The sequence below is a fragment of the Andrographis paniculata genome, unplaced genomic scaffold, assembly GCF_009805555.1.
Source record: "Andrographis paniculata isolate CXL003 unplaced genomic scaffold, ASM980555v1 Contig78END, whole genome shotgun sequence".
Lineage (NCBI taxonomy): Eukaryota > Viridiplantae > Streptophyta > Magnoliopsida > Lamiales > Acanthaceae > Andrographis > Andrographis paniculata.
The window spans coordinates 3,944,167-3,971,240 of record NW_026137615.1 but is presented as its reverse complement, the minus strand read 5'-3'; the positions used below and the strand labels follow the sequence as shown (position 1 = coordinate 3,971,240).

The 27,074-nt window shown below is 32.1% G+C and overlaps 4 protein-coding genes across 5 annotated transcripts; all 4 read right to left on the bottom strand.

The window, feature by feature from the left end:
- Positions 1–500: 500 nt before the first annotated feature.
- LOC127239792 (heterogeneous nuclear ribonucleoprotein Q) lies at positions 501–5,329 on the bottom strand. The gene is made up of 9 exons (XM_051258110.1): positions 5,184–5,329; positions 2,913–3,336; positions 2,717–2,833; positions 2,500–2,640; positions 2,205–2,375; positions 1,652–1,859; positions 1,396–1,571; positions 903–985; positions 501–819 (listed from the first exon to the last, which is right to left on the bottom strand). Exons 2-9 carry the CDS (start codon positions 3,300–3,302, stop codon positions 675–677), a joined length of 1,431 nt encoding a protein of 476 aa, XP_051114067.1. The 5' UTR covers positions 3,303–3,336; positions 5,184–5,329; the 3' UTR covers positions 501–674.
- An 885-nt stretch (positions 5,330–6,214) lies between these two features.
- Positions 6,215–9,136, bottom strand: LOC127239569 (uncharacterized). 2 transcript variants are annotated; one of them, XM_051257779.1, is made up of 4 exons: positions 8,972–9,136; positions 8,274–8,369; positions 7,132–7,363; positions 6,215–6,484 (listed from the first exon to the last, which is right to left on the bottom strand). In XM_051257779.1, the coding sequence occupies exons 2-3, from the start codon at positions 8,321–8,323 to the stop codon at positions 7,138–7,140; spliced, it is 276 nt and encodes a 91-aa protein (XP_051113736.1). In that variant the 5' UTR covers positions 8,324–8,369; positions 8,972–9,136; the 3' UTR covers positions 6,215–6,484; positions 7,132–7,137. The 2 variants fall into 2 exon arrangements, with proteins under 2 accessions (XP_051113736.1, XP_051113735.1); XM_051257778.1 differs by lacking the exon at positions 6,215–6,484 and having other exon boundaries at positions 6,896–7,363.
- A 1,435-nt stretch (positions 9,137–10,571) lies between these two features.
- On the bottom strand, positions 10,572–16,749 carry LOC127239785 (signal recognition particle 54 kDa protein, chloroplastic). Its single transcript, XM_051258103.1, has 16 exons — positions 16,544–16,749; positions 16,333–16,468; positions 16,118–16,185; positions 15,945–16,046; positions 15,205–15,357; positions 15,034–15,111; positions 14,565–14,690; positions 14,371–14,473; positions 13,920–14,020; positions 12,832–12,969; positions 12,596–12,739; positions 12,372–12,447; positions 12,191–12,276; positions 11,986–12,111; positions 10,770–10,890; positions 10,572–10,679 (listed from the first exon to the last, which is right to left on the bottom strand). The coding sequence occupies exons 1-15, from the start codon at positions 16,691–16,693 to the stop codon at positions 10,786–10,788; spliced, it is 1,692 nt and encodes a 563-aa protein (XP_051114060.1). The 5' UTR covers positions 16,694–16,749; the 3' UTR covers positions 10,572–10,679; positions 10,770–10,785.
- A 107-nt stretch (positions 16,750–16,856) lies between these two features.
- LOC127239786 (rho GTPase-activating protein 5-like) lies at positions 16,857–20,657 on the bottom strand. The gene is made up of 5 exons (XM_051258104.1): positions 20,033–20,657; positions 18,823–18,943; positions 18,623–18,742; positions 17,677–17,907; positions 16,857–17,597 (listed from the first exon to the last, which is right to left on the bottom strand). Exons 1-5 carry the CDS (start codon positions 20,416–20,418, stop codon positions 17,073–17,075), a joined length of 1,383 nt encoding a protein of 460 aa, XP_051114061.1. The 5' UTR covers positions 20,419–20,657; the 3' UTR covers positions 16,857–17,072.
- Positions 20,658–27,074: the final 6,417 nt, after the last annotated feature.

The following is a 27,074-nucleotide window of genomic DNA, read 5'->3' as shown; positions in this document are numbered from 1 at the left end:
TCACGTTTGAATAGATAAAATATTCACCGAACCTGGCAAAAATTTGAACCTACATTGTAATATGTAACAACACCCTAACAGGAGAAACTATCATAATAAAGACTCAAAATTTACATACACAACTTAAAAAAATTTAACACTATTTATCAACCCTAACTTAAGGCATCACTATCAAATACTAATTTTCATTTTATTTAAAATATCACATTAATTTTTATTTTTTTATTTTTTTTCTTACGAAAGCATCATATCCAACACCTATTTCGATCATATCAAATACTTTCTACTGTTCTAAAACTTCCAAAATTCTATATATATATATATATATAATGGCAATACTTTGACAACTAACAAGTAAAATTCATCTACTCCAAAAGATCAATGATTTTCTAGCTTTTTATGTAATTTCAATAAGTAGTATATAGGCTGAAACACTACACAACGATAATGGATTTTAGGGTCTTAGACTTGAAATTAATTTTTAAACAATCCACACAAAATAATCATATAAAAATACTACATTCTTGAAAAAATAATACACCAGTCTACAACTGTTGTGTCTGTTAGGTGGAGCATCATATGAAGGCTTCAGCTTCAAATCACTTGAGCAGTAGTAGATTTTTAAGGGGTGGGTGGGGATACTGAGATTTCTTGCTATAAATTGAAGCGGGGATTTAGTAAGGATTGTACCGATTGCGGTTGCGCCCGCTGTCGCTGTTGCCGCTTCGTCTTCCTCCGCTTGAACCTCCACCACCACCACCACCACTGCTGCTGCTGCTGCGTCCGCCTCTCTGCGGTGGAGACGGAGTAGGTTGTTGTCTAGACACAGACATAAAAGAAGGCCGATCAAATCTCTGGCATTTGTTAGTCTCATTGATAAGTGTAAGAGGAAGCATACTTACAGGACGTAGCCGACCCTCCCATCAGGCAACAGCATTGGCATCATAGCCATGCCCGGAGGAACACCCCTTCCATACATCAGCGGCTGAAAATGCAACGTCATGTTTAAATTATAATACCGTAATGCACAGGAGGAGCATCAATGTACTTGCGTAGCAGTTTGCAGGTATACAGTTGGGGAAAGTCGAATATTTCATCAAATGACATAATGAAATCAATCATGACTAATTCGTTAAATATAACAGCTATAATGGGATATTCAAGTCAGCGGACAGATTCCTCAACACAGTAGTTTAGCAAGAAGTTAAATGCAAATTAACCAATTCCATCGAACAAATACTTAAGGCATGAACCCCAAGCAAGCATACCGTTTTGTGGATAATAAAGAACATGGAAATCATTTGTTGGAATGTAAATTTCAAACAAACGAGGAAATTAAGAAGCCTATCCGTCAATAGCATACAGAAAGGAAACTTGACGAATTAGGGTACTTACTCCAGCAAGATTTGAACTGGCATATGCAGCACCAAGAGCACCATATGGAGATCCCACCAGGCCATATCCCATACGAGGTGGATAGGATGGAAGTAGAGGTGTTTTCTGCGAATTTGATCCCCCAGACGATTTCTGGTCAGCCTGAGGCTTTGCAAGTGAGCATTCTACAACTTGGCCTGCACAACAAACACGAATCAGAAAGAGACAAACAGAATTGTGGGATGTTAGATGCAAGGACCAAAAGCAATGGTGTTACCATCGATCTCATATTTTTCAGTGTTCTTTAGAGCTTTCATGGCACTTGATCTTTCTACAAAGTGAACAAAGCCATATCTGCTATTTTCTTGTCCCGGTTTTGCTGGAGGGAGAACAACTTTTGAAATCTTGCCGTGGTGTTCAAACAACTCTTTAAGCTGATTCTGGGTTATATCTTTTGGCAAGTTCTTCACATAAACAGCCTTAACCTGTAATTCAGGAAGTAATATTACATTAGCAAGACTTGCCACAAGTTACTAAAGCAACATTTAATACAGAGAAACTGAAGTGGAAGCGATTCCACGCCGTAATACTTCTTTAGTTGAAATATTCACTTTTCATTTAAAAAGAGCACACTAAAAGCCACTTTCATACAAGATGCTTAATATATTATTGAATGGTAACTGGAGCCAAAATATAACACTCAGGTCATTAGACAAATGTCAGGATTAACGAATCAATCTAATCAGATTCTCATTGATGATTACTTGATTAGTTACAGTAGATCAACCAAAACTCTGCAACAATTATGAATAAGTGTCATCGATAAGGACCTGTGAAGAAGTAGATTCTGCACTTTTTGGATCAGCCCAACTCACAGTAGGAGCATTATCATCTAACTTAAATTTCGGGTTGGACATCTTCTGTCTGGAGTAATCGGCGCAAGCATGGTTATAATACTCAATGAATACAAATCCGCGATTTCGACTTGAGTTTTGCGGGTCCTAGAATACAATTTTCATTCGAGAAACATCTTGTCAAGACAAGACAAAACCAGCCAATAGCAACGGAATACAAGAAAGCTATTATATCGGTGAATCTTCATTCAAACAAACATAGCATCCTGACCTTTAAAAGCTCCACTGCAACAACCCCGGGACCTACTTTCTTCACAACCTTCTTTATATCCTGTTCTCCCCAGTTTCTGGGTACATTACCTATGAACAGCTTATTTTTTGCCTGAGATGTTGAACACTTGAGCCTTTTTCCCTGAGAAAATTAAACAAGATAATAAATAAACACAATAATACTGTCTTATTGAGTTCCTCGATCCACTTAACTCTACCTTATATTCAGCATTATTGAGTTCCCTTATAGCAGTAGAAGCCAATTCCTTTGTCCTAAAGGTCACAAAAGCATATCCCTTGTTTTCATGAGAATCCTTTCCCCTCATTATCCTGACCTGTTAATACCATGCGAGCTTGCATAAAATATAAAATAAATTTAATACCTGCCATTCGACAGCAGAAAATATTAATTACCTCTGTAACTTCCCCAATCGTTTCACAAAAGCGTTTTAGGCTATCCTCAGATGTATCGTGAGGAATTCCCCCTATGTAAACCTCCGAACCATGTGGAGGAAGTGCAAGAAGCTCAGAGTGCTTTATGTCATCCACTTCATCATTCTCCATGTTATCTTCATCATCTTCATCAGGTTCGGGATCCTCCTCTTCCACTTCCTCTTCAATTTCTTCTTCTTCTTCCACTTCTTCCTCTTCCACCTCCTCCTCTACTTCTTCATATTCGACCTCTTCCTCTGACAACTCCTCCATGTCATTTTCAGCACCAAGTTCAATCTTTTCCTCTGTCTCAGCCAGCTTCTCGGGTTCAGTTGGTTTAGTGGCTGCAGTACCAGGCTTTGTCCTTGGCATCTTATACCTCTATCAAGAGAATGATCTATTGCACCTTTGACAAAGAGCGGAAGCCAGAAGCATTTGCAAAAGAAAGAAGAGTAAATGTGGATAGGCAGTAAGAAAGAGGAAGGCCATGAGCTCAAGAGTAAGAATCTTGAAGGGATTGGTTCCATAAGGTATGGCTCCAAGGAGTTTCAAAATGAACAAATTAAGACAAGGGAGGATAAAATGCTGTACAAGTAGAAACAGTCAAGAGAGGATGTTGAAATGCAATGAGGAGGAGCATGATGCTCAACAGGTGCAATATAATCAAGCAATGAATATCTCGAAATACAGACAATGGCATTTGTGCCGGAAAAAATGCTAATTGCCAAATAGTCAGTCTGCATTTAATTATAGGAGCAAAGCACTCGATCATACAGAGATGAAGGAGCAAATATTACGAGAAAAAAAACAAAAGAGAAGCACAGGGAAATGAAAATTAGCAGGCCATAATTAGAATGGTTCATTTATTGCCTATATAGATAAATTTAACTTCATCCATTCTGTATCTTTCCTGCACAGTTAATGCAGATTCTGTAAACGAACTGACTGATGAGCAACATCAAATGCAATTATCATAACCATTGCTCATATCAGAACAATGACAGCATTCCACACTCATGTTAAACTTTGGGTAGTTATGCATAGCAGTTAGCACAACTAGCTCATTAAAACTTCAAATACATAGGATTCAATGTATTGGCTAACTAAATGGCAATTGACAACATAAAACATAAAACAAAATAAAGTACTTCAACTTATAATACCAAAACAATCGAAGGTAGCCAATTACAACTTTTTGTAACCCTTAAGCACTCAGCCATTGTTGTCCTAATCCTCCTTTAGCTAAATAGCTTTCTTCAAAAAGTCACAAGTATCATAATATGGGAACTGCAACAACATTCTTAGTGCACCCCAAAAACCACAAGCCCTTTTTTGTTCTTACTGTTAGCATATCTTCTACCCATTATTCTATCTTTACCTTATTTATTATTACTTTTAATGTAATACATAAAAACCTATAAAATGGGAAGATTTCAAAAGATCAGCTATCAAGAAATGCAGAAAGGTAAAAGTCATGGTGATTAATAACTTCACATCCTCGTTTTTTCATTTCTTTAACTTATATTCATATCCTCTTTTATCAATTTCTTCGATCATGGAGAAATGTAAGTGGATAGAATAACATTCCGTCAATACCTAGCTACTCAATATTTGATGCCTTTGGTTTGGATAACTCCTACAACAACTATTCCTAGGATAAATAATAAACGTCCCGGACTAATTCTCCCAGTTTGTTGCTATATATGCAGTTCTACAAATTTCAATATCTTACACAGTTGAGGATGATAATTCCCCAGTAACTACCTCCTCAAATCAATGAACAAATAACCAGTAAAAAAGTGAAAAGAAACATTTGCAAATAGTTTACTATTACCAACTCTGAATCCTAATTTACAATCAATTGGGTCTCATCCATTCCTTCCGCAACAACCCCCGTAATTCATCCCATTAGCAGCAAAAAAAATCAAATAAAATGCCAATTGCAGCTTTTGTTAGATTAAACTTCAAGTCAGAAATTAAGCATGCACCATTAACCCTTAGTTAAACTCGTTCATACAGCTCATACCGCATTCGATTAAAAATACACAAACGTTGAGGGAACTACAAAAAAAATAAAATAAAATGAAATCCCCATTTATGCCGCGGTAACAAAGAATCCGCACACAGGAACCGTATCAAACATCAGGGAAAAAATTAAAAAAACTATAAAGTAGCAAACGCACAGGGCCAAAATCAATACAAAATATTAAAACATTCGAATAAACGCAATTATGAAACCAATAAGATACATACCAGCAAAAGACAAATCTGTTCCCGACAGTCCCCGCCTGTGTAGTGCTCTCAAGGTACAGGCGAAGTAGGTTATCTGGAGCGAATCGCAGTTCCCTCCTCTTTGTCGTCCGTAGAAACCCTAGCCGATTGGATGAACGAGAGATACTAATAAAAATCGGGGATACTTTTGTCCTCCTGTGAAATGACGGATTTAACCCTCGGGTCCTCGCACAGCCTTGATCCCTATTTGAGGTCATTATCGGAAGGTCGTTTATGTATCCCACGTGATGCAAATGAATCGATATCAATAATTGGACCATTGCTTTGTGTGTTGTTTTTGAAAAATAAATATACATTATTCTTTTAAAAAATTAATATATTATTTATATTAATTAAATATTTCTCTATATTTTATAGTATAAAAAAAATATCTCTTCAAATTTACAAAACAAACACGTCCTTAGAGTTTGTTTGACTTTGGATTTTTTTTTTTTTAAAAAATAATAATAAAACGAGATATATTTGGATGACACTAATAATTATGTATTAATTGATGTTAATTAATATTTTAAAAATTTTATAAATATATTTAATATATCAATAATTGGACCATAACTTAGGATGGATTTCATGTTTATTATTATTATTATTTTTTGTTATTATTAGAAGGTCTCCTTCGGATTTTTTTTTTTTCTTGGTAGGAGATCAAATGCTGAAATAATAATTTCAGCACATATGCAGAATGTGTAAAAATAAAGTATGTTAAATAATATTATTAAATTATATAATTAATATAATTAGAAATAATTAAATTTTAATTGTCAATATATGTGCTGAATTTATTATTTCAGCACTGGATCCATGCTGTTTATTCTTTCCCTTTTCATTTAATTAACTGTAATTTCATAGTTATGAGAATTTTAAATTACATCTACAGTAACAGTGCATGCATAATAATCACCATTAATTAATAACTGAAGAAAAAATAAACACAAAGCTTCTAAAACTACAAAAGAAAAAAAGTCTAATATAGTTTTAAAAACAATAGAAAGTTTAGCACAATTTTCATAATGCACATATATATTTTATGTTATTGCATTTTGTCAAAATTTGAATTCATTAATAAAATTTAAATATTTATTTAATTCATATATTAAAAAAATACTAAAATATGTATGAAACTGGAGTCACTTCAACTCAAATTGAGTTCAAAGCTCAAGTTCAACCTTTGCGGGCCGAACTTTAACTTGAAGTCGAGCCTAATGAACCAAACTTCCACCATTTTAACTTGAATCCTAAATGAGCCATGAGCCAAGCCGAGCCTGTACAAGTAGTATATTCGATTCAACCTCGAACAACAGATACTCGTTTTTGTTCAACTCGTTTAATAACTCTAAAAATCATTGTAATATAAATATACTATATAAACTAATAACACATGACATAATTTCCTACGACATATGCTACCACTGATTTTAATATAGAAAATATATGCATATAGCACAGCACACATACAAATACGAACCGACAACACATTCTTTTATCCAACATAGATACAAAAACAGAAAACCTTTCAAGTACTTCCAAAATTTATCTAAATAAATGATTGGACTAAATAAAACAATATCATCCAACCTAGCCGAAAAGAAAAAAAAAAAAAAAAAAAAAAAAAAGAACAACATTTTATACATATCCATGCCACTAAAAAATATAGGAATATAAGGATGTGTTTCTTTAACACAAATCTGTCAAATTTTACTATTTGACTCACTATATTTTTTTAAAAAAATAATATATATTTTTTTCTTACAAAATATATCATCAAACATTATTTTAAACGAAACTTAAATCAAATCTTCTCAGACCAAACCCAAAGAAGCAAACCCTAAAGTTTTATCAGAAACTCAGGGGTAGCACAACACAAAAAAAAAATTAAATAAAGAAATAAGTGAGTGAAATTAGTACACACAGATGATCATGAAGATTCAGGTTGAGAATTGGCTGCAGCAGCATTTTGTTCTTCCAAAAGCTGCATCTGTCGCTCTGCGTGCTCTCTTTCACAAGCACTGATTCCCAGCATTATATCAATCATGGTGCCAGTGGTTCCGAAGAAGACAAGGGGTGCTAAGGATTTACGTTTAATCCCAACAGGGATTGCGACCAAAGCTCCCACCACCGAGAAAACCCACGTGCCCAAAGCACTGAAACGTGTTTACACAACCATCAAGTGATGAAGCCAAAAAAAATAATATGCAAGATACATCACATTGTATAGAGAATAAACCATATGCCAAACCAACTAATTAATGCTTTGAGTTGATAGAACCAACTATTTGTCTGATAAAAAAACAAAAAACACGGTGGCCCCGTGTGGTCTGGTGTGAAGTGAACTCGTGACAATAGAGTAATGGGTTCAAACCCCCGACGCCACATAATTCACATTAGTTCCTAATTAAAATCTTAATCGTTACTGGAATTACAACTCCAAAATTCAAATATCTTTCCTTATGTACCTATCTTGGAGCAAACAAAACCTTTAAAATAATCAAACATCTACAATAAGGATCCTACCTGAGGATCGTTTAAGATTTTCAAGTGTTTATTCGAGGGTTTTTGTAGACTTTTCACTATTCATAAACTTTTACCCCGAACAACATCAAATCGAACACATTTTATTTAATTTATTACACTGAAAATTAATTTTACATTCTAACATCTCATCAAACAACTATTTAAATTCAAAATACTATATACAAAATCCAAACTCAAAACCCAAACCCCCAAGCAAACACAATAGAGTTAGAACACATAAACCTCATATTCAGCTTTTCTAATTGGCTAAAACTGCAATCTTACCTATAATTTTCACACAACAGTCTCTCAAATGATCAATTGAGAGGTAAATAAATAAATAGGCTTAAACATGTACAAGCAGCACTCGATATTTCTAATCTAGCATAGCATGAAGCATTTGAATGTCTTCTTGTACATTAAGCAAGAACATAGCACAACATCAACTATTAAAGAGGAAAATGGAAATGAAGATTTCGACATAAATTCAGATTTGAGAATCGGTAGAGCATATTATACAGTATATGAAAAACAACATACTTTGAAACCGAGCAATCCTCAAGGTGCTTCACTTCTTCCTTTTCAGCCATATGCAATCAGTGGGTTCTCCTGACAGTCTTTATTCCCCACCTAAAACTATTTAATTCAATTTGTTCTACCATCAATTCAGAGGTTATTATACAAATATCATATCTTGATCACAGATTAATTTTCATTTCTAATGCATCGCTATCATTAAACGCGCACACACATTCAATGTCTTTTTCAAAATTGTCGCCGTGAGATGATGTTATGATCTGTATTTGGATGAGTAGAAACCTAAACAACAAATGATGATACCGAATCAAACTCATAAGTATTTGTAAATGAACTGGTGTAGGCTTGAAGAGTGAAGAAGAAGGATCTTACGAAACCTGTCAAAGAAGACGATTAGAGATTTTTACAATTCCTCCTCACAGACACAAAAAGCAGCCGAGGACGTCGACGATTTTTACGAAACACGTTTACACAGCTCATACGGCATTCGATTTGACATCCACAAAGTTGAGGGAAGTTTTTTTTTAAAAAAAAAAATCACCATTTCTGCCGCGATTACAAAAATCCGCACAGGGCAACCGTATCAAATTTCAGTGGAAAAAAATAAAAAACGATGAAGTAGCAACCGCACAGGCCAAAATCATTACAAAAAAATTAGAACATTCAAATAATCGCAATGGTGGAAACAAGAAGATACACACCAGCAAAAGACAAAAATGTTCTCGACAGTCCCCGCCTCTGTAGTGCTCTCAAGGTAATCGGATCCCCCTCCTCTAGAAACCCTAGCCGGTTGGATGACGAGAGAATCAGGTATAATATTCTCCACCTCTGAAATGACGGATTTAGCCCCATGTGTGCATCTTTAGTTGAGGTCATTATTGGAAGAGGTGAAGCTTGGGATGGGTTTGATTTTGGTTTTAGGTTTCGGTTTTTTTTGTTCAAACGAGATATATTTGGAGGGTAATAATTATGTATTAATTGGTGTTAATTAATATGGGTTTGTTCTTATGGGATTTCAAACTACAATTCGTACGATGCAGCTTATCATAAAAATATATACTATTTATTTTTATAAAAATATCACATTCAAATTTATATAAATAAAATTTTAAATCAATACTCAAATTTCAAATTAATTTCAAATCATAATTAAAAAAAAAAATCTAAATATTTAAAATAAATTACTCTATCTAAGTTTAAAAAAATACGTAGACAGTGTTTGATTTACTATATCGAAGCGAATAATACTTGCACTATAACCTACAAAGAAACTCAGATCCATTACATATTACAGGCATATATATATAATATATATACACACACGTTGACTTGCTCATTCGGTTTCGAACCGTCGATTTCAACAGCCGGTTATGATTCAAACCGAAATCGGGCACAAATCGAACCGGCGGTTTTTTTTTTTTTTTTTTTTAATCTCCAGGGCAGGCAGGCGTGCAGCAGCAGAGCAGAAGAAGAAGAAAAAAGGAGGAGAAAGACCGAAGTTGGAAGAGAAAAGGAAAGAAATGAGAGGAAGAAGGAAGGAAGAGGGAGAACCTGTGTGTGCGGGGCGTCTAAGAACCTGTGTGCGAGGACGGCTGCGGCGTTCGCGGAGCGTGGATGGCTAATTGTATTGAGTAGATATTAGGGTTAAATTGTGTATATTTTATAATAATGTTATTATATTTATAATTAAATTTTAAAATATAACAATAATAATATTAATAAATATAAATACGTATTAATAATATTGAAAAATAATAATACTATTAATATTTTTTTATATTTTATATTTTATAATTTTTTATTATATAATCACATATAATTTTAAATTATTTTATTATCTATTACAATATTTTTATAATTTAGTAATTTACTATATTTATTATTTTAATTATTTTTATAATGTAACAATTTAATTAATTATTTATATATATGATTTTTATATAATAAATAAATAATAAATATATCTATATAAAATTAAAATGTAACTTAATTATTTTTAAATAAAATTCAAATTTTAAAAAAAATAGAAAATAAAAAAGAAAATTATTAAAAATGAGTATATATAAATAGGCCGTTCAAACCGTAACCGGCGGTTTATAAACCGTAATCAAAACCGTCAAATCGTAACCGAAACCGTCATTCGGAAAGTTCAGTTTCAATTTAATATTTTGACAAACCGTCAGTTTGATATTTTGACAAACCGTAACCATCGGTTCTATATGTATATATGTGTGTGTTTAACTCAGACCCTACTCAATATTACTGAGATCTATATTCAGTATTCACACATCTCAGGCGTAATTCATAAATGCAAAATACCTTTATTGAATCACTATCCGGCCCCTCTGACTGACGATCGAAAACCGGCCGCCGCGCCACCATTAACAGTAGGAACTCAATCAACTAAAACTGCAACATCATTGTCGCATGAAGTTATCGACAGACGAAAAGTAAAGACACGATGGATATCGAAATATGATAGATTGTATGTATTCAAACCGATAGTCGAAGCTGGTCAATTCTTTGCCCCAAATCCTCGGGGGCTTGTTCTTGGAGACAAATCTACAAACTGCTTCCTCGACTCGGATTTTCTCTTTCTTCTTGCAGTGCCCGGGGGAGCCTGGATATCGATAGAAAACACATGATTTGCTGCTCGTTCGGATCATAAGTTAAAATGTCAATATAATTGTTAAACGAATCAAATAGCTCACAAGCCAAGTTCGTCTCGACTTGCTTATAAAGATAAAAAAATCGAGCTTGAGCTCGGCTCACAAGTAGCTCAATTCAACTTGTTAGTAATAATATATTTGTCTTATTTTCTATATTGATAGAATATATAAAAAAAATTATGTCAAAACATATATTCCTTATGTCATCCAAATTTATCCTCAATTTTTTTTTTTTTTTTTTTTTTTTTGTCATCCAAACTTATTTTCATTTTCCATTTTAGTAAAAAAAATCACATTTTCTACTTCTTTACCATAAAAAGAAATTTTTTTCTATTTTTATCTATTTTTCTTAAAATTCATGCCCGATCAAATTGAAACGACGGAGGAAGTATATTAATGAAATTTGAATATTTTATTATACTCCCTCCGTTCCATCTTTTGTGTCCGGTTTACAGTAAATACATAAATTTAGGTAAAATATAACTAGTAACTAATTAAAGAATTTAGGTAATTATAGTAATTACGAAATATATTAGTAAAAATAATTATTATATAATAAAACTAATTATTGATTAAAGTTAAGATAACTAAATAGTATAATTAAAATTATAAATTATAAAACTTAAAATATAATTAAAATATATAATTATATTTTCTAAGAAAAGAATAAACAAGGTGGAATAGACAAATAAAAATAGTAGACAAAAAAAAGTGGGACGGATAGAGTAATAAAATATGAATAAAATTATATTTATTTAATTTATATATTATAATATTATATAAATCCAAGTTGAACTCAAGCTGAGCTTGAGCTTGAAGTTGAGCTTAATAAGCCGAACTCGAGCCGTCATTTTAGCTCGAGTCTTAAACGAGCAGAATCAATCTTTTATTGATAGCATGGTTCAAGTCGAGCTCAAACAATAAATACTTAAAGCTCGTTCTGCTCGTTTAACAACTCTACACGCCAATGTTCGAATGCATGAAGTAAGGAAAATGAATTTCAGTTAAAGAGTTATCCTGGCGCAATAATTTAAAGAAATAATGACCTTTAGTTCTTCCTTTAGGGCCTCCTGGAGATTGCTCATTGAGGGAAGTGATCCGCCTTCCATTACGCCCATTAAGTTTTTCATACGCACGCGCATTTGGAAAAGTTGAGCAACAATTTGACTCACCTGAAAAGATATCGGCCATTTTTATGTAAGCCGTATATTTAGTTAATTAGTAATTACCAAAGCGCAAATCAGCTGCTACCTGTTGCTCGGTTTTCCCAGAATCTTGAGCAACTCTTTTCCTCCTTTCAGGCGATTCTGCTAACAGTTCGGGCTTTTCCCGTTCCTCTAAAAATCAGAGGATATCAGAATGCAATCGAAATACAAAATCCATTCAGCAAATAAAGTTGTAAGATACTGTTAAAACAAACTGCAGAGATAACCTGGGGTCATTGCTTCGATCATAGATTCCATTACTGCAACGTTCTTTTCTGCTTCTCGAATTTGCGCAGGGGTAATCTGTTTGAATAGCACCAAATGGAAAATAGTTATAAATCTGGATCATTTCTAGATATTCTCGACTCAAATTTTACATGTAAGAATATCTATTGAATAAACAATCAATAATCGAGTTCATTAAATGCATTGAAGGTATGGTTTTTTATACCTTCCCCATGCCAGGCATCATTCCAATAACACGGGACATCGAACCCATCCGTGCAACGGCTCGTGTTTGCTTCAAGAAGTCATTGAAATCAAATTTTGCGCTCATGATTTTCTTCTGCAGTTCTTCTGCGTCCTCTTGGCGCATCTGTCCATGTACATAAAATGATAATCTCAATAACTAAGAATACAAAATAAATTAGCAAAATGCATATTCGAAAGGTGTAATTTTGCACGTACAACTTCTTGGGCTTTCTCCACGAAAGATAGAACATCGCCCATTCCTAAAATACGACCCGCCATTCGATCTGGATAGAAAGGTTCAAGGTCCTCCATACGCTCCCCTCTTCCTACAAGCTTTATTGGCTTCCCTGACACCTGCCATACCGAACATTAATTCCATTACCCAAAATGAATCGATACATACACTTAGATAGTTTACTTCATTACCATTGATTTCCTATTCTTTTTGACACACAAGATACTGAACCAGTATTTCACATGCTCGATACAAAAAAGGTTTTGGTGTGTGGTTGTTGGTTGGAAATTGGTTCACACTTTTCTCCCAATCTTTTTCATCACAAATATTTCCCAAAATTTTCAAAGTGGACCCACTGATAATCTCTTAATTCTATTGTTGTGTTGGTTTGTAGGTCTTTACTTAAAAAGAAAAGGAGAATTCTTTTTAAAAACTTCAAATTAAACTTCTATTTTTTTATTTTTTATATTATACTAAATATTAATTTTAGATTACATCGGTACCTATTTATATTACATTAAACTACTATTTCAATTGTGATAATAATAATATGAAGTACATAATCTCACAGCATGATAATACAATAGTCAGTTCAACATATTATTGATTTTCAACACAATAAATATGTATTAAGCAATATACAATATATAAACTGTTCAGGCTTTTATATAGCACATGTGTGGTGATATATAGAACTAATTTTTTATAAACTAATTTGATCCGATCAGCATCCTGACTGCAGCCTATTTATATAAATCTAAAATTCCTTATTTTTATTTATAAACTAATTTACATTGATGATTTATCATGTATAATATACATAGTTGTTTTATTTATAATTTTTTAAAACATTCAACTCATACTTTACATTTATTTTTAATCAAATATATATTATATTATAATCCGACTATTAACAAAACAATATCTAATACTGAATTTCTAACCACAAACTCAACGACAACCAAAAAGAGTCTCTTGGAAAGTTTTATTTGACCTTGTTCTCTTTCTCACCATAAAGGAATTAATATAAAACAATATAAAGATGTTAAAAGAGATAAAGTTGACTGACCTCTTTCACACTCAAGGCAGCACCACCTCTAGAATCCCCGTCTAGCTTTGTTAAAATGGCACCCGTAATTCCAATTTCAACATTGAATGTTGTGACCAAGGCTAAAATGTCATAGAACATTGTTGTAAGTAAAGATGAAAACTGTTTTTCAACACCGGAATATGAAATTTAACTGAATATAGATCTAGTAAAGCATTACAATGGAAAAGCATAACAGCAAAGAGCACACACAGAAATAATCCTTTGCAATATGATATAAGTAGTAGAACCAAAACTAAAGACAAAAATAACTTCATATTGTTGAACATTTCTACACGGGGCATTAAAATAAAACTTTGAAAAAATAATTGCATTCCATTTACTAAGTGCGAGGAAGGCAATTGATGCAAATGAATGTTTTCTAACAAGTTTGTATATTTCCCTCCATTAAAGCAATATGGTAAGTACATACCAGCAGCTTCCTGGCCAGTCATGGCATCCACAACTAGCAAAACTTCTGTGGGATTTAGTACTCTTTTGACATCCTTCAGCTCATCCATCATTGTTTTATCTATCTGAGAGGATAACGGGTGATTAACGACTTTGTCACATAAAAGGAACTTTTCTTGACCATATAGTTGAGATCTGATGGTCAAATGATCTCACCTGGAGCCTTCCTGCAGTATCCATTATTACCACATCTACATTATTTTTCCTGGCCTCTGCTAAACCTTGCTTTGCTATTTCAGCGGGTTTAATATCAGTTCCTGCTGCATAAACAGGTACTCCGACCTGTTAATCATGACCATAGATATAACAGGATATCAAATCATAGGATTCAACATTAAGAAATAAAATATCAAGAAAGAGACTCAATCACATCATGAGTTGAGGGAGATATCCACAGTCAGGTTTATGAACACACAAGTCATACAATAAACAAAAAAAGTACTGGCTTGACGCAACGGAGGACACTGCGTTAAAACAATAGATCAGAACTTCAAAATCCTTACCACCGTTTCCATGAAAGAAGATGACAAAAATTAGATGATAAGCATCTATAAGATACTACTCTATCATAACATTGAGATCTTAAACTGTTCGACTGAACCAAAAGAGAGGTCAAGAGGACTACCTGTTCACCTAAAATAACCAACTGATCAATGGCAGCTGGTCTGTAAACATCGCCAGCAATTAGCATACAATTCTTTCCCTGTTCATCATGTCATTCAAACTTGAGCGACATCAGTTTGAACATAAAAAGGAAGAGGGTTTAAGCACAAAACAACAGATACAAGAATAGCACCAGTTTTTTTAAATATAAAGCCAGCTTTGCGCTGACAGTTGTTTTTCCAACACCTTGCAATCCAGCCAACAAAATCACAGTTGGTTTAGATTTTGCATACACCAATTCAGAAACTTCTCCTCCCATTAGTTTCACAAGCTCGTCATGCACAATCTGCATTGATCAAAGGTAGAGCAACAACATTACAGATAAGTTCAAGCATAGCCAACTAATATCAATAACCTATAAGAATGTTTGATAAAACATACCATCAGGATGAAGTTTATCATAACAGATTGAATATACTAAATGGTGTATTAAGGGATATTATTTAGTAAAAAGTAAACACTTTGGATGCAGCAGGCACCAAAGTTAATCAACTTGTTTTAGAAATTAGAATCATGGAAATTTTACCAACACCACCGCCCGTTATAAAACCGAGTAGGCACATTTTTGGCAGGCAACACAGACAATATGAAGCTGGGGTAGCTCCGTTGAACTAAAAAGTTCATTTTCGGGCAACAAAACATTATATTCCAAAAGTAGTTCAATAGTGGTAAAGGCCTAATTTGATTGAAATTTGTGATAAAGTAATTGGGTGTGAATAAAAACTTCTCAATTATCTTATCAAATGTGGAAACTTGAAATACAATAGGTTTTAATGTTTTAACATGAACAAGTATGGGCTGAAACAAAAATCGTATACAAAAAATTTAACAATGTTGGAGCTTCTGGTGGGTAGAGCCAAATGCTAATCATACCTTAACTAATTGCTGGTCTGGCCTAACCCCTCGGATCACTCCAGTGCCAACTGCTTGATCGCTTACTGCCTGAACGAATCTCCTGACGACAGGAAGACTAACCTGCCAATGTAAAACAAAGGTAAGATACTCAATGACAAACTATTAAGATATTTAGAAACTGTTACTCTTACATCAGCTTCTAAGAGAGCTCTTCTGATGTCTCTCATAGGCTCCACGATGTTTTCCTTAGTCAAGACCTCTACATTGTAAAATCCACAAAAAAAAAAATAAAAATAAAAAATTACTCTATACATTTCCCAAATACTTTAACAATCACCACCAAGAGAAATCACCCAATCTAAACCAGAGAAGAAATATAAGAAGAAAGCTCGAAAAACACAGAAACCTTCTCCCTTGAGCTTGCTCCAAGCAGCTTCCAGTCCACTAGTCAATTGCCCAAACATTTCAGCTCTCACCACGCCTCGCATTTCCCTTACTTGAACAACACCACTCTTGTAATTCACCGATCGCCATACCTCTCTCTGCATTGAACCAAAACCAAATCAAACTAGTCCATAATTCCAGAAAGCAAAACCAAACGAACTCCCCAACCATACAGTGAAAGAATTCCCGCAGCAAAACGACGAGAACTGAGCCGAGCACGCGAAGCTCGTCGAGAATCCGTAGCCACGGCGAGGGAATTTAGGTACCAGCAGAGACAAAGAAGGGCGGGAAGCAACGGCCGAAAATTGAGCAGAAACCTCCATGAACGCCTGCAAGCAAAATCCTCAGGCAGATTTTTATCCTCAGAGTAATCTGTTCGGTCTATCATATCTTTATATAGTGACGCTCCGGTGAACATACACCGCCGGTGCACCGTATTATCGTACACCAGCGGCCCATATAAAAATGGGCCAAGCCAAAATCAAATTACACAAAGCCCAAATTAAAAATAAGCCCAATAAGAACAACAAATTCGGATCCAATAACAGCCATCGTAGCACTATAGACTCAATACACACCACTAAAATAGAACACAAACTACAATTAATTGCACATTAATTATCTAAAAAAAAATACCAAAAAGAGAATACAAACAAACAAGAACCAGACAAGTAAGATTAAGAATTCCGAATGCATGAAGTTTCACCTCCAAGTCTCGACCCTCTCGGCGCGTGTGTTCACGCGGCTAACAATGTTGAGCTCCTTCTTCTTGTCCGCCGCCGCATCGGCGGCGCCACCGTGTTTCCGCAGCCCTTTCTTCACATCGTTCAGACAGCTCGCCGGCTGCCGGGGTTTCATCGTCCTCCGGCTTCTCGCCGTGCTTCTTTGCACTCTACGCGTCGAGTTCCCGCCATTGTCGTCGGGGAGAGCATTTTCCGTCGAGTTCGATAGCCCGTCGGTCCCATCGCTCGATCGGATGTGCAAATTCGTCGCAGCGGCAGTCCGGTTCTTGCCGCGCACGTCTTCTTCGCTTGTTTCGCTCAGCTCGGGACTCGCCGCCGCCTTCGAAACACTGTGGCCGCTGTCTTCGTCCGATGGCTCGGACTGAATCGCTGGCCCGGCTTCGACAACCCGATCCTCTCGTTCCCGCAAGGTCTTGACGATAAGAGCTTTCAGAAAGTTCATTACTTGAACGGCGAACATCAGCGCCGTCAGAGGATCCGACATCTAGAGAAGAACAATATTGAGGTTTTTCAATGCATCGGCAGATTCGATCTATTAAAAATTTTATCGTAATCGGGCTCACCTGAGTCATGTTGGGAGCAAAAACCATTGCAATGTTGCGGGCGTTCATTTTGTTCAAAGGTTCGAATTGTACGACGTCGACCATCAAATTAATCGCCCAATCGAGCAATGCAGCTTCTGTGGGAGGAAGAAGTCGAACGAGCCGAATGCATTCCTCTTCGGATTGTGCCTCCATGACTTGGTCTCGGGGCAGCGAATCCAATACACCTCTGGGTAGTTCTCGAAACCAAGCCTACATTCGATAGATATAATTTCACGATAAAGAGTTCGGGCAGAAGGTCCCGAGTGCCCAAATCCGAGTCTCCCGTAAATACAGTTGTTAGTCGAATAAGGTAGCTCGTAAGCCAAGCTCGACTCAACTCGTTTATAGAAATAAACGAACCGAGCTCAAACTTGAGAAATATTATTGATGTAAAAGAATCTGAGTTCAAGCTTGGCTAGCGTGCACATCAAAATTTATAATGTAATATAGTGTATATAAACTTTTATATCAAAATTTGCACTTATATAGATGAAATTTAAGTATTTTATTGGAATAACTTATGAATAAAAGTAAATATATTTAATTTATACATTAAAAAATACTCCCTCCGTCTTCTCATTGTTGTCTAATTGTGTGCTCATTTGATAGGGCACAAATTTTAAGAAAAATAGATAAAAATAGAAACTTTTACTTTTTAAAGTAAAAAAAAAAAAAAATAGAAAAAGTTTTATTTTTTTACTAAAAAATAAAACGAAAATAAATTTATATGACAATCAAAATATGAAAGTGAGAATAAATTTGAATGACAAAGACATTATAAAGTTGGTATAAAATTCGAGTTAACCTCAAAGTCAAATCGAGCTTGAGCCACCATTTTAGCTCGAATTCTAAACGAGCTAAGTCGAGCTTATACCGATAATATTTTCAAATCTCGTTCAGCTTGATCTAATGGTAAATGATGTACCTTAATCAGGCCGGCTAAGCAATGCACGTCGATATTCTCCGGAATGAGTCCGTTATTCAGTTGCTCCCGGACATACTCTTCTTGGCCATTCCCTGGATTGATTCTGAAAATCCCTTCCATCTGAAGTAGAAACCAATGCTCGCGCTCGAAACATTTTCTTGGAACAAAAATAACGAATAAAAAGAGAGATCTTTACGTACCTGAAGGCCGCCCTGAGAATACAATCGTCTCTGCATCATCAGGAGTATAGTCGGAACACAATTACCTCTCGAATCGAAAGAAAGTTGCATTGACTCGGTTGAGACTCCGAAAACCGTTGTGCTGTAAAAAGGAAAAATCAGAGTCGATAGGACCAAACGGAAGATGTATCAATAAAAAGGATATACATAACGTAGAACATTTGTATCGAACGCATATGTTAAAACTCTCTTTAATACATAAAAGGTCGGGAATGTTTATAACAATGTACAGTGTTTCGAAAATTTAAATCTTTGTTAGCAACTTAGCATCAGAAATTGGTCTACTCGACTCTGCAGAGTTGGTTGCTTCGCTTTCACTTTACCCTTTTTGACAACTAACCGAAAAATTACTAACCGGTTAGCGAAATGAACTTTTCGAACTTTCAACCACTCAATCCAATGAAGTTACTGGCAAGAAAAGTTCATCCAAACAACCAAACCAACCGATTTCACTAAGTAGGAAGAGAATTCAATTGAAAGCCACCAATAACCTCGATCGTTTTGTGTGCGTGTGTGTGGAACTACGACTCTATTTACATAGACTCTTTTGGAACTTTTAACGCTATTCACAGACAGTAACTTTTTCAAAAAATATCACATTAAACGTATTTTTTTCTTACACAAATTCACCACTATCCAGCTTGTTCGGTTACTATAAAAATATAACATCAAAGTATTATTTAAAACAAAATTCAAATTAAAACTCCAATTTCAAATGAAAAACAAACAAACTCATACTTTCCAAAAATTTTCAAAACTCCAAAACATCTCTCTAACATTTCTGACGAACAAACCAAGATCCACAATGGTTCCGAAACGATGATCAGTGATTGCGTAAGTTCAAGAAAGAACATTCTTGTTTTGTTTTTTTGTGACAAGAAATTACCAAATAGAAATTTCATCCCACAATTCAGAGGATCTAAATTACAGATTCGAAGTTTGAAACTAACCCTTACCTAATATGTGTTTCTCTTCCGTCATCCGATGAACAAAATTAGGAAAATTAAAAGAACCCTAAATCTTCAGAACACACCAAATCAAAAGAAAATCTCCACAATCAGGTCTATGAGATAATGAATTACTCACTATCCACAGTGGTGAAAAATTTTTACAGCTCCTCTATATTTGAAGATGAACAGATTTTCAAAAAGATGAACAGTGGAACTTTTACCTAGCACTGGGAGGTCTTCGAGGAACCTCAGGTTCAAATTCAACAGGCAATCCAAGAAAGCCATCGAATCTGTCGAAAGTAACATGAGCGACGTGTCTAACATCCGTAGGCCATCCAATTTCCATGAATTGGTCCTCAACGCCACACCTCCCTCCGCTGGAATCTCGACAGCCGACGAGAGATTTCCGGAAAACGGTTACCAATGCGGCGAGAACAGAGAGGTGATCTCCTTCGTCCTCTTCCTCCGCTCCTAATTGTCCGCTCCTCCTCCTGTACAGTGATACAGGAGCGCCATTAATAAAAGTTTGTTGGCGCAGGGCATCATCAATGGGGCTTGGGGGCGAAGGATGCAGACGAGGTGGGGAATGCAGAATGTCCGTCGTCATGATTGGATGGAATTGGGCTTGTCTGCGAAGCAAGATTTGGATTTGTTGGACGAATTTGGGATGGGAATGATGAGGTTAGGTAGATTAGTGGAGAATTCAGAAAGCGGATTTAGGGATTTGAGATGGAAATGGAGATAATGAGATGAGTGAAAATGGAGTTTGATACAAGCAAAAGAAGAAGACGAAGAAGAAAGGGGTTTTGTGGAATTTGGGAATTAGGGATTTTAATGGCGACTTTAATATTGGGGTTGCCTTTTGGTGCTTTAATTTGGTAGTTTGGCTTCAATATTAATTAATGTAAATTTAATAATAATAATAATAAATATATAAATAAATAAATAATAATAATAATAATAATAATAAAACGGTAATTTATTTCCACTACCGAATAAAGGAGAGTTTATTTATTTAAGTGAGCGGATTAAGTTTCTAACATACATTATTAGTACTCTCTACAAATTTTAATAAATATAAGTAATTCCGTTCATACGGTAAGTATAAGTAATTAAATTTTATTTATGAAATAATTTTAATAATTCTAAAAATAATTATAAATAAAAAAATATAAATTTGTATAAACAAAACAATATATATATATTTTTTATGGACGTATGTATAATAATAACAACAAAGAAATCATTTGTGTTCATTTTTTTATTTTAAATTATATTGCAATTTTTATATTTATGTTTTTTATTATAAATATATTTTTTCGTCTCAATTAAAAGTATTTATTATTTATTATAGAAACAATAATATTACATTAATATCAAAATAGTTTTGATTTTATATAAATTACATATGTATTATTACACATATAATTAATTTATACATAAAATACTAAAAATAAAAATATCTAAATTATTTCACGTACTATTATTTTTTTGTCCAATAATAAAATATTTATATTTTAATATTTACATAAAATCAAAATATTCAGAATATTTTTAAAATGTTTACAAACACCCTAAATATTTATTTGTCATATTCATCGCATAGAAAATAACACACGACCAACCAAAGAAACAACGTCACTCAAAAACTTTTCGAAAATAACATGAAATTCCCTTTCTTTGTATTCACGAAAATCCCTCTAATTTTGGAAACTCTGAAAAAAAATTAAAAAAAATAAAATCTATTTCTTTAATAATAATAATAATAATAATAATAATAGTGAACTAGCTAGGTCAATTAATGATTATTAATGTATTTCTCAACAAATATGGGTACCAATTTATGAACTCTCCTGTAATCAGGATAACTTCAATTAAATAATACTTTCTTTCATCCAAAATAAGGTGCAATATTTGCTTTTAGTACGAGTTTTTAGGTAGGTAGTATTAAATAAGATAATTTAGAAATTAGGTAATGTGATTGAGAGAGAAATATATATATTATTATTTATTTTGATAATGCCAGGGGATAAAGTGTGGGGTAGAGATTATGTATAATTAATTATTTTCTATTTTGAAAATATTACGTGGTGTTTGGGACATATCAAAAAGAAAATATTGCAGTTGTTTGGTACGAAAGAAGCACTGTTTAGAATGTAAATGAAAAATATAAATATATATATATATTAACAAAGGGTATAATTGATAGCACCTATTAAAACTTATAGGGTGTATTTTATTTGCACTTGTGACGTACATTTGTGTTTTATATTGAATTAGTTGTTAAATATAAGACTTTATTATTGGATTGTAATGTAACTATATTGAATGATAACAGCATATTAATTTTTTATTTTTTTTAATGATGTTGGAATCCGCAGCCGCTACCCAAAAGTATACACTGGGTAAACCTCCAATCGGATCTAATACCCTGCAAAATAGGTTCGACAGACAAGTCACACTAGGCGAACCCTGAGGATATCAGGGGTTAGAACCACGTATTAATTTGTAGTAAAATATATGATAATTTTTTAATTATAAACAATGAAGTAAATGAAAAATGTTAAGAGTACCTTAAAATTTGTATAGTAAATATATTATAAAATTGTTAGAGCATGTACAACGAAATAATTACAAATATCGTCAATAATTATTCAATTTTTTTTTTCCTTAAATCCAAAAACAAAAAATACATACAATGATTTAATTTAAAAGGTATATATATATATATATTAAGCTTCTTAGAAAGAGAGACAATTGTTCAAAGCGAAAATGACTTTCTTTTATATTTTTAACACAATTTTTCATATTACATATAAAAAATAATAATAATCAAACTGAAAAAATAGGGAGCACTTTTTACAGTGCTCCCTCCGTCTAATTTCTATTGTCCTGAGGTTATTTACACGATTTTTTAGGTGATTGTCTTTTTGTTATGAATGGACAAATTTTTTTTTAATTGTATGGTAGAGATGAAAAGTAATAAATGAATGAAGGGTAAAAACGTAAAATTTGTGTTAAAAAAAAAGAGGATCATAGTTGTTAAATGTCCCAAATAAAAAAATAGGACATCAGTTTGTGAACGGAGGGAGTATATCGTAAAACAATATTAGTAATAATAAGCAAGGCCATTTTTCATTTGTGTTTTAAAACCTTTTTTTTATTAAAACTTTTATATATTAACATATCATAGTCAAATTTTAAAACCTCATACAAAATACATTCTTTATTAATTTTAAATCAATCTAAAATTCTAAAGTATTTTCAAAACATAATAAAATAAAGGTTAATTAATTGATTAGAATTAGTTAGTACAGTGTTAGTGGTAAACATAATTGCCTGTATTTGCGGGCAGGCCACCATAATTAATGACTCTAATAATTTATTGCTCTTTTTGCTTAAAGAGCTTATCCCAGCAGACATTAATTTAATTTAATTTAATTTAATTAGGTTTTTTTAAAAAGAAAAAAACAAATTAATTAGTTAATTACTTGTCATAGTGTAATTGTAACTTATTATTGAGATTCCCAATACAAATCAGATCCAATAGTAAATATTTCAGCATGTAAATTAAAGTTACACGCATCTCTTCCCTTATGATGCTTCTTATTAAGGATTTACCGGCTTCCAGTCAGTACATAAAAATATTATTAATAACATATTTCATTCGTCTCAAAATTATAGTTTGGGTTGTATTTAGCACGAGATTTAAGAAATATTGATATTATATTGGTATTGGGTAAAAAGTACGGGTAAAATATTTTTTTGTCCTTGTGAGTGTATTAGTGTAAAAAGTAGTAACAATTGTGTAATAATAATGAAAAAGTAAACGTAGTTTTATAGTGATATGATTATTTATATACATGATACTATTGTTTTGAGACAGACAAAAATGGTAAACAAGACTATTGTATTGACACGGAAGGAGTATAAAAATTTAATATACAAAATGCGTCGTAATTTTTATTCTATATGTGTGTTTCTTTTGTCAATTTTTTTTTTTTAAAAAAAATTAATATTTGAATTATGCATTCCTAAAATTTTAAAGTACAGTTTTGCCTTTTACAAAATATCTAATTAAATAACAAAAGAAAAAATTAATTAATTAATCTATTTATACTATAAGAACAACAATATGATTAAAAGTGATCTTTATATGTATATATATAATATAATGATGGTTGGGTTCCCAATAAAAAAGATTGGATTGAATTGATGCAATAATAATTTTGAAGGGAGCTTCATTTGATTTCATTACATTTTCCCAAGTGGACGAGTATTTTTTTTGTAAATATTCAAACTTTTAACTGATTAGTCCTTTCTTAGTATATTTCGTAAATAAAAATATATTTAATTCAATATTTTTTTAAAAAACTATTGTAACAAAAAATATCCAAAATTATTGCATGAATAGAGTATATATTAGATTATTATTTAAATCAAAATTTATATTAAAACATAAGAAAAAAAATTGATTTTTTTACATTAATAAAATTTTATACTGGGTAAAATAAAATTCAATATAATATTTTACATGAAATATTGTTTTTTTTAAAAAAATAATAAATAAACACAAAAATATATATATTTTTTCAAAAAAATTAATATACACACTAGGTGCCTTTCACAAAATAAGTGAATGTTTTTTTTATTATAGCCCTCACATAAAATATATATATATATATATCTTAAATTATTTAACAAAACAAACACACCATATATTTAATACTATATAAAAATATTTATATTAAGTGAAAAAATAAAAATACTTTTGTGACTTACGTTTATTTTTAAAAATGTTGAACTATAAGAATATCATTGTGGTAAATGTATTGGATTGTAAGGATGTTGTTTATAAATTTAATTACAATTCTAAAATAATAAAACGATCCAAGTAGGAGACTTAAGAAAACTAAGGGTATGTTTGTTTGGGGTTTGGATTTTAGATTGATATTTGAATAGTAAAAATTTTGAATTTGAATAGTTGTATGATGTGATATAAATAGGTGTTGATGTGATGTTTTGAATGTAAAATTGATTTTTTAGTATAATATAAAAAAAATGAAAAATAAGTGTTATGATTTGATGTTTTTAGGGAGAAAATTTTGGGTGAACAGTAGAATTTTGACAAAATCCTACAAAGGAACACACTCTAAGGGTATGTTTGTTTGAAGGATTTTGGAGGATTTACACTGTTCATCCAATTTTTTCCCCCCAAAAATATCAAATCAAACACCTATTTTTCATTTTTTATATTATACTAAAAATCAATTTTACATTCAAAACATCACATCAAACCCTATTTATATCACATCATACAACTATTCAAATTCAAAATTTTTACTATTCAAATCCCAATCCAAAATCCAAACCCCCAAACAAACACACCCTAAGTTTATTCATTCAATCTATTTTTAGTGGTACGATTTTTCATAAATATTTTAAAAATATAATATATATTAACACAATATTTAATATACATTATATTTATTCACAAAAAGTTAATAATTCACACTAAACATTATTTTTTATATTAACAATATAATTCTTCATACATAAAATAAAAAAATATATTTATCCAAAAATATAGAATGAACTTCCATAGTTTACCTAGGTGTATTTGTTTGGGGGTTTGGATTTTGAGTTGAGATTTGAATAGTAAAAATTTTGAATTGGAATAGTTATATTGATGTGATATAAATTGATGTTGATGTTTTGAATGTAAAATTAATTTTTAATATAATATAAAAAATGAAAAATAAGTATTTGATTTGATGTTTTTTTTTTAAAAAAAAAAATTGAATAAATTGTGTATTTGGGGAAAATCCCCCAAACAAACACACCCTACAGTAAAAAGAAAGAAAAAATAATCCACCCTAAAAAAATATTATTGCATGTTAAAGGGAACAAAAGAAAAACGAGTAAAAGTGGGGCAGTATCGACAGTAACGGGCAATAACCAAAAAGCATTTATCACACTCCCCTCAAAAAAGAAGCTAAAAAAAAGTGAAGGTGAGTATGTAATGTAATGACTACGAGGACGAAAAATAAAAATACAAAATAATTGATTTAAATTTTTTAAATATTATTGGTTTGTTCATTTAATATTTTTAAGTGGTAGTATAATTCTCTATATTAAAATAATATAATATATATACACACTAATACAATATATATTAATATATTTTTTTATTTATTTTAAAACAAAACAACTAAATACAAAATAATAGTAATATATTATCAATACAATTCCTTATATCTTATATAAAAAAATACATTCATCCAAAAATACAAAATAAAAAAAGTCTCATATTTTAAATAAAAATTATATTTATATAAATATGTTAACATAAAATAAGATATAATAATAATGATATTTTTTAAAATGGTTTGTAGGAGCAAATGGACCAATACGCAAAGGACAAATATGAAATATGTACCGTAAGTTGGTACGTGAACTGCGATGCCCCCAAAATTTAAACTCAAACTGGCGCCAACTTAATTTAAATATTTTAATCCATTCATATAAAATTTACTCATTAAAATAAAACACGAATTTTGATAAATACTATAGTTTTGAGTTTGTTTGATTTTGGACTCAAATTAAAATGATCACTTTTCAATTATTAAAACTAATTTTTTTTTTAAATATTATATTAAAATAATATTTAAATCAAAATTAATACTTCTTCCATCGGGTAAAATTATATAAATTTATTTTAATATTAACATTGGTGGATAAAAAGTAAAGTAAAGTAAAGCCAAGCCAATATAAAAAATTAAACGATTTCAAAAATTTATTACATATATATATATTTTGCTTCGATAACTGAACCAAAAAATGTTCAAAATCAAAATCGAACAAAACAAACATTAAATATGCAGCATTTATATTCGAACCGAATTTGCTCAGTTAACTGAAAATTTGATTTGATTCGATTCAGCAGTTCGACGATTCGGTTTCGACATTTTGCTCACCTCTAATAGGAGTAAGTGCAAAAGATCCGGGATGTGTCACAATCAGCCATCTCGAAGAGATGCCATTGTAAGAGCATCCCCGTCAAGGAACAAGATAAACGAAATAAGTATCACCACGTGTAACAAAAGCTTTCTTTCGAAATTATACTTTAAAAAATTGTTCCAATAAAAGGTGTACGAAACACGGTCCCTTTCATAAGAAACATTTTAGCACAGATTCATTATAACTCATAAGCACCACGGTAAAAATAAATGTTTGATTTGATATTTTTTAAGAAAAAAAAGA